The sequence below is a fragment of the Scomber japonicus genome, chromosome 3 (genome assembly GCF_027409825.1).
Source record: "Scomber japonicus isolate fScoJap1 chromosome 3, fScoJap1.pri, whole genome shotgun sequence".
Classification (NCBI taxonomy): Eukaryota; Metazoa; Chordata; class Actinopteri; order Scombriformes; family Scombridae; genus Scomber; species Scomber japonicus.
In genome coordinates, this window is record NC_070580.1 from 26,310,032 (window position 1) to 26,318,365 (window position 8,334).

The 8,334-nt window shown below is 40.1% G+C and overlaps 1 protein-coding gene across 1 annotated transcript; it reads left to right on the top strand.

Annotated features, from left to right (window-relative positions):
* Nucleotides 1-206: 206 nt before the first annotated feature.
* On the top strand, nucleotides 207-4,646 carry LOC128355449 (glycerol-3-phosphate dehydrogenase [NAD(+)], cytoplasmic-like). Its single transcript, XM_053315688.1, has 8 exons — nucleotides 207-290; nucleotides 1,417-1,594; nucleotides 1,693-1,833; nucleotides 1,920-2,058; nucleotides 2,381-2,493; nucleotides 3,068-3,304; nucleotides 3,409-3,515; nucleotides 4,258-4,646. The coding sequence occupies exons 1-8, from the start codon at nucleotides 244-246 to the stop codon at nucleotides 4,352-4,354; spliced, it is 1,059 nt and encodes a 352-aa protein (XP_053171663.1). The 5' UTR covers nucleotides 207-243; the 3' UTR covers nucleotides 4,355-4,646.
* Nucleotides 4,647-8,334: the final 3,688 nt, after the last annotated feature.

Here is an 8,334-nt window from a genome sequence, read left to right on the forward strand (position 1 = left end):
ACTTCCTTAAAAAAAACTACTATTCCGCCATTTGTAATAGAGATTTAACGTTCATCAGCATTCATGCCAATAAAGACTGTTATTACTGGAGAGAGAGAGAGATTGTGTTTGACAGAGCAGACCAACCAACAGGAGAGGGAGTGTCTGATCCTCGCTGTGTGTCCGGTATAAATACTTTTTTTGGCCCACCTCAGTCTGTCGTCGCACCAGCAGCACTGCAGCTCTGTCTGGAAGGTCAAACACATGATGGCAGCACCGAAGAAAGTCTGTGTCATTGGCTCTGGTAACTGGTGAGTGGATGATTGCTGGTGGAGTTACTAAAGAGTCACTTTGGGTAACTTAAAGATGCAGTTTGGAGTAGTTTTGCGCTCCTGAAATGGTGCGTGAGTGGTGCGCAATAGTAACTTTATAGTCACCATATCTGCCGGTGGTATTTCTGTTTCCTGGATATGCTGTCACACGCACTTTAAAGTTTGTTTTATTTCTGAATGTTGCCTTAAACTTGGCAAACTTGGTGGATAGAGAGATAAAGTCACTCTTGTTTAAAAAAATCAGTAGATTACTCATAAAGTTCATGCACTTTTAAGCTGTTGTGCAAGACTTGAGTCTGGGTTTTGCTTTGCAGAGAGGGGGTCTTCTGAGATGTCACTCACTGAGTAGTTATGATGACCTTTGGTGCCTCAACAATCCAAAACCTTTATTGAAAAGAAACTCCTGCTGCACTTTTATTTTGAAGCAGTATTTGTGCAGACTCATCAGTCATGTAGTGTTTATGTCCCTCATCCAGCATGACATTTAAATTAGTTGTGAGAAAGTCTGTGCCCAGTTTACTACCTACTGATGTTAGGTTCTTAAATTAGGATTTGTCAGAGCTCTTAGTGAATGTCATGTAGATATTCAATAGCCTGTCTTTAAATGGGACTATCCTCACGTCACAACAACGGTTAGCTGGTATCCATGTTTCACCTGTAGTGGTATTATGTTCTAGAAAAGCATCTAAAAAACTTGTGACACCAAATTTCTCCACTACAATACAGATTAATGGAGTTCCACACGTCAGCTGCTCCTCAAAGGGAAACCTTGAGATGCATCACTGTATTTAGATTCTTCTTCAAAAACTATTAGAAATGCATTATTTTATAATATTGTATTAATTCGAAGGAAATTGAACAATTAAAATACATTTTTATTATTTTATTGTGTTGCTTTTCACTGAGAATATTTACCTATGTAAAAATATACAATTAAACAAAAGGTCTTTTTGGTAATTCTTTCTTCCAATATCACTTAGCACCACATTAGAAGTGAGAAATACCCAAAGCTCAGTGTAAATCCATACATTTTTAATTTCACAAAGAAAAAATACAGTTAACCTTTTTTGGGGGGAACAATAAGTTGATGTCTCCATGTCTACAGGGGCTCTGCCATTGCCAAGATTGTTGGGGCCAATGCAGCCAAACATGACACGTTTGACACAAAGGTGAACATGTGGGTGTTTGAGGAGACAGTGAACGGCCGTAAACTCACAGAAATCATCAACACAGACCACGAAAATGTGAAATACTTGCCCGGTCACAAGCTGCCCCCCAATGTGGTAAGCACCAAACAGCTCTTCAACAACATAGACAAACAAAGCTGCTGTATTTTCTCTGTGTTACTGAAGTCTGGCTACACTTCCTCTCTCTTCATCAGGTGGCTGTTCCAGACTTGGCTGAGTCTGTTAAGGGGGCCGACATCCTGATCTTTGTGGTCCCCCACCAGTTCATTATGAGAGTGTGTGACACCATCAAAGACCACATCAAGAAGGACACCATTGGAATGTCTCTCATCAAGGTAGCAAAAGTTTCCCCTCCTTATAATACACTAAGGAATATGGACTGTTGGAGTTTGAGGCTTTTTTGGTTATCTGTCTGTTCCAGGGTGTTGACGCAAGTCCCGACGGTCTGAAGCTGATCTCTGAGGTCATCCGAGGGAAGCTGGGCATCACCATGACAGTCCTCATGGGGGCAAACATCGCCAACGAGGTTGCTGACGAGAAGTTCTGTGAAACAACCATCGGTATGGCAACAAGCTCAATTATTGAATGGCATCAATTTCCATTTTTGAACACAGCTCTATTTTTTTAAAGATTTTTTTCCGGCATAGACACATTTATTCAACAGTAGTCAGACAGGGAAACATTGGGGGGGGGGGGGTTAACATGTCTTCCTATGTCAAGGTGATGTTGGCCCTGACTATTATTTTCCTTAAAGTAAAAAATGGTATACACACATGCCTTTTGAGACAACATCCAGAAAGTGAATCAGTGTCAGTTTCTTCAGTGCTGCACAATGGAAACTGTTAATGTTAATGTTTTTATTTTTTATTTTTCTGGACATAGGCTGCAAAGCTAAAGGACCCGGACCCATGTTGAAGGAATTGATGCAGACCACCAACTTCCGTGTGACTGTGGTGGAGGAGTCTGATGTTGTGGAGATCTGTGGGGCGCTCAAGGTAGAGTTCTTTTATTCTTCAACAGACAAAAATAGAAATCTACTCTGCTGGATATTCACAATAAAAGTTCAACATCATTCCTGTGCACATAAGCCCTTAAAAATACATTATTGTACCATTTAAAAAATACATGAAAAGTTGTAAAGGTTACAAAAAAGAAGCTCACATATTCACACAGATCATCTTTCAGTAGTTTCATATTTTTAGCTTTAATATCAGTAGATGTGTGCAGGTTTTTCAACCCAAAATGTTTCAAGTGGAAACTCTTAAATTACATGTTTTAAGAGATGTGTCTGTTCCTCCTCAAGATGCATTTTTATTGTATTTGTCCAAAATGGTATGAATGTTGCAAATTAATAGTCCCAACAATAATCTCCTTTTCTTTTTGATCATTTTCATTCAACATGAAAAGTGTGCATCAAATGTAATAAGACAAAAATGGAAGGGTTAGGGTTAGGCTTAGGGTTAGATGAAGATGAGCCATTTAATGAAAATCCTACAAGGCTGTTGTTTTCATAACATATGAAAAGTGCAATGAAATCACTTCAGCATTTCCTCTTCACTGTTACTGCAGAACATTGTCGCAGTGGGAGCAGGATTCTGTGACGGTCTGGGATTCGGCGACAACACTAAGGCGGCAGTGATTCGTCTCGGCCTGATGGAGATGATTGCCTTCGCTAAGATCTTCTGCACAGAGTGCCCCGTCTCCCCCGCCACGTTCCTGGAGAGCTGCGGTATCGCTGACCTCATCACAACCTGCTACGGCGGACGCAACCGCAAGATTGGAGAAGCTTTTGCCAAAACAGGCAAAGTATGAGGAACAGCATTTCTCTCCTTCTGTGTTTCACTTTGATAATCTGTGCCACTTCTCTTTATGAGACATAATGCAATAACAACACACATCTTTCTGTTCAGACCATTGAGCAGTTGGAGAATGAGATGCTGAACGGTCAGAAGCTTCAAGGTCCAGCAACTGCGACTGAGGTCCATGACATCTTGAAACAGAAAAAAATTGTGGAAAAGTGAGTCTATCTCATGTTTTATGAAAATGATCTTTTGTCACAAGATTGCTTGTGCAGAGATACCAATACTGTCTGCAACCTCTCACAAATTTGATAAATATCCAAACATTTAAATAAGGATTTTACTGGTTTATTTATAAAATTTCAGGAAATTGATTCATATTGGATTTGTTGCCTGAGACTTAAATGAGACGATTGATACCACAGTAAGTAGCTGGCTAGCTTAGCTTAACACAAGCTAGCCTGTCTCTTTCCAAAAGCAACAAAATCCACCTAACATCACGTGTAAAGCACACTTAATTAACATGTGATGTCTTGTTTGTTTAATCTGTACAAAAAAACAAAGAGTAAAAATGACTAAATGTGTTATTATTGTGGGTTAGTGTGGGACTATTTCTTGACTGGCAGCAATGACTTTCTTGTTGTCACTATGGGGTAATGCTGTGGAGCCAGTGGAGATTCCAGAAGTTACCGAAATTAGTTTGAGTGAGAATGAGTTTTACATGCTGATAAAGGCAGATTCTGTTACTGTCAGACAGATCCAGGCTAGATGGTTCCCCTTGCTTTCAGTCTTTGTGTTGAGCTAAGCTAGCTGGCGTCTAGCTCCTGGCATCCTGTTCAGCATACAAATATTAGAGCAATGTTGAACTTCTCGTCCAGCTCTCGACAAGAAATCAGATAAATGCCAAACTATTCATTTAATTATTTCAATCATTCTTAAACCATTCTTCTATCTCTCCAGGTTTCCTCTTTTCACTGCTGTTTACGAGATCTGCTTCAACAAGCATCCAGTCAAAGAGTTCATCAAGTGTTTGCAGAATCACCCAGAGCACATGTAAAGTACCAACTTCAGGACTGATAAATGCATGTTGGGAAAGACTTTTACACTGGAACCACTGTATTAACCCAGGTGAATTTAGGGGGGCAGGTTGTGCCTGAACCTGACTCCTGGGTCACAAGCAGAGAAAAAGAAAGAAAATGGAGCGTGCAGAGTTGCCCTCCATTTAACTGAGCTGCTGTGTTGAAATACTGTTATTACATTACATAATTCCTGTTCTCAGCTCTTTTCACTGATTATAAAACACATACATGTCACCAATTGTAGCATAAATCCTCCAAGTCTTAAAAAATTATTTAAAATCTGAATTTCTCTGCCTGAACCGAATGTTCATATGAAATGTTACAGCACCTGATTTGTTAGGTAAAAGTGCCTTAACTTTTCACTGACATGTTTTCCAATGTTAAACAAAGCATTGAACACACTACATTTACAACTCCCACTGTGTTGTTTTTTATTCTGGACTTCTTAAAATGTAACAGATTACTTAAACAATTATTTATTTTGGAATAAATTTGTGGATCTGGGTCTGTGTTCATGTTTAATGTTTTCTTTTTCATTTTGTGACCTTTTGAATGGTCATCATCCTGTTGATGCATTCGGGATCCCTGCAGATACACTCACATCTCACACGGCCGCACTGTAACCTGACCTGAGCTCAGTCAGGCTGCCACTCTAAACTCTTCACCTTTACCATTTTCTCGAGTGTCCACTTCAACCTTTCTTTAAGCGCAGCTCCTGCCTGGGCCACAGGATGCATTTATATGTGAAGAATCCCTCCCTGGTGTTTTTTAAAACCACTTGACACATTTGTATGTATTCTGTTGATTCATTTGTAAAATATCCCTGGAGATACACTCTCTTTCTGGATTATGTTGATATGCAGGAAACCAATGTGTTTGTGAACCGCCATCTGTCCGTCACCATATGTCAGTGTCCCTTCACTGCTCAAAAGTGCCAGCTAAAGCCTCTGTGAAAGACAAGGGTACAGCCTATTTTCTCTGCCACAGAAATGGAATTATGCACACTCTGCCAGTATCATCATCTATAAAACCCTCTTGTGCTGCAAGCCTCGTCCTCTAGATTTACAAATGGACTGACGTGCGTGCCTTTGACCCCCCTAAATGTGTTTATTTTTCGTTTTGAACTCCTCTGTTGCTCAGTCATGCAGTGAACCATGAAGTTGCATAATTTGCTACTAATTAAAATTGGACTCCCTTGCTGAAATCCTTTGCATAGTTATTGAGTCAAGTGCCCTGTGAGATTTCTAATAATAACGTGCTCCAAAGGAGCAAAAGTCCATCTATAATTAGAAAGTGGACAGCACTGCAGCTGCCTCATCCCTACTGAACAACATCGATGGAGGGATGTCACTTTTTCAACTATTATACCACTGTGGTGCTGTCAAATCCTGACTTTCTAGTGTCATGTATCAGTAATGTTAACTATTCTTTAATGAGCACTTAAATATTTAAGTGACTGTCAGCAGGGGGCAACATATGTCTAAACCCTGGGAGAAATGACATGTAATCAATCCCATGCTTGAATAGGTCAAGGTGTTGCATAATATTGCTTGACAATATGTAGTTGTGATACATTCAGTGACCACTTGGCTGTGCTATAGCATCACTCTGGTTGGCTTTATCTACCTTTCATATGGCACCTTTTCAGATAACCTATCTGCCTGATTACTGAGCGGAAACTGTAATATTCCACAAAACTCCACTATTAAAGTACCTGACTGCAGTGAGGCTCCAACAGGAAGAGAATAGGGAGGTGGATGCCATGCGTCAATTGCACCCATCCCTTCTGTTAGGGAGGAGGGACCCGCCTCACTTCCTCAATTCCAGTCCTCACCTCAGGGCGGCAGCCAAGATGTGTCAAGTTAGCCTGTCTTAGGTCAAAATACAGGAAGCTGGGCTGTCTCACCTTCATAATAAAAAAGTCAAGGCTTAACCATAATTAACCTTAAAAAACGCCCTAAACTTAAAGCTATTCTTACCTTTGTTACATTTTTACACATTTTTTTGTTTAGGTTAAAATTCTATTAATAAGGTAATGGCACTCTAAAATCTTGTGTGTGAGTGATCCACCAGGCATAGAAACTCATCATTATTCTCATAATATTCTGTGAAAACTCTGACCAATCATATCATTCGGTCCGATTGATATGATTAGCCGAGCGACCTGCCTGTTTTCCCCTTCCGCATTACGTAATCGTGCGCACCCCCACCCGGAGGAGAGTATGTTGTGGATCCACGGCATTATAATACATCCATGATCCATGGAGATAGCCGTAAACAGACAGTAGCGACTGACAATAATCGACAAAAGCGGGCCACGGCTTCCACCTCCAACCGCTCCCACAGGGAAAAAGAAAACTTTACATATATATAGTGCGCTTTCTCAGAGGGGAAGGGAGTGTGGGGATGGGACATAGGAGGGCTGTTCAAGTTTTTTCAAAGTACTGTATGAAATGCAAGAAAGGTAGAGTAGCTTTAATATATTTCTTCTGCTGCTATAATCTTACATATCTTTAAAATGATCCTGTAGGACAATATATTAATCTTCATAAATCCTACAGGAAGGTTTACTGTCCTGCAACACATCTGTGCATATATAAATCCTGTAGAGTACCAGCAGATAAAATCCTGCAGGAATGACCTACTTTACTCTGCAGGCTTTCTGCTTTCTGATAGGAAAAGTTTGACAATCTGGACACTAATTAAGAGTTAATTACAGAGGAAAGCAGTGATGCAACAATATGGATGCCAGCTGCTGATAAATATTAAAGAAGATGATGACGAAGAAGAAGAATACAAATTGTTTGATTGCTACTAGATTGCATCAAGTATCCAGCTGAACATGCCACACCCTCTTAGTTGGGTTGTTAGGGTGACAACATCATGGGTGACTCATGTAGTAGTGTAGAGTAGGTGTATTTTGTGGGGTTAGGGTAAATCTGCAAGACTACATCTAAACCCACCCTTCTCAACCTGATTGGCTGGAGGGACAATTTACGAAAGTCTAGTGAGATTTGTGCGCTAACATTAACCTTAGTGTGTAGGATTTAGTTGCATTTAGCGTTGACCTACTCCTCCTTGACTTCCATGGGTGTATGAGAACCTAAGACAGGGGTGGAGCTAGGGGGTGGCTCTACAGCTCGATATTTACACATCTCTGTAAACATGCCAGATTATAGCAAAACTGCTAATTTGCATCTGTAGTCCCTGGTGAATAAAGCATTAAAAATGTAATAATCAATATCAAATATAATATATGTAATTTTGTTGTTTTCCTTTTCCTTTTCTAATTCCTTATTCATTTACTTATTTGTATGTGCATTGTTTTTAGAAAATTGCTGATAAGAACCAAAATAAATCACTACACATTACTAGTAATGTTTGCAGTAATACAATGCAGTAAAATTAAATGCTGTGCATGTAAAGAAAAGTTGGCCCTGGCTCTGGGTGCTCTGGGTGCTCTGGGCTTAACTCCAGATCTTGTCAACTCCTAAATCCTCCCCTGACCTAAGATAGTCGCAAAACTTGAAAAAACCCCAATACAAACAAACAAACAAACAAACCCAAAAGCCCCTGTCTGGAGCCAATGTTTGCTTTGTCCGTTGTGGTCTGTTGTAGAAACATGGTGGTGCAACATGGTGGTCTCTGTGGAAGAGGACCCGCTCATTATGTAGCTATAAAGGCTCATTCTAAGGTAACGAAAGTTAGTTCTTAGTTATTAATTCTTCTGGGTATCAGTACTCTATACCTTTAACTGAAATTAATCGATACCAAGTAGTATTGAAACATCTCTCGTCAATACCTGCAATCGATCCTTTTTGCAACCAGAGCTAGAAAATATGCGTATTTGTATGGACCTGCTCACAACTAATCAACGCAAGCGTACTTCATTTTTATGACATGTAATTGGCTCACTGCTACAGCAGCAACCCGTCTGTGGCAGTGAAGTCAGGATGAA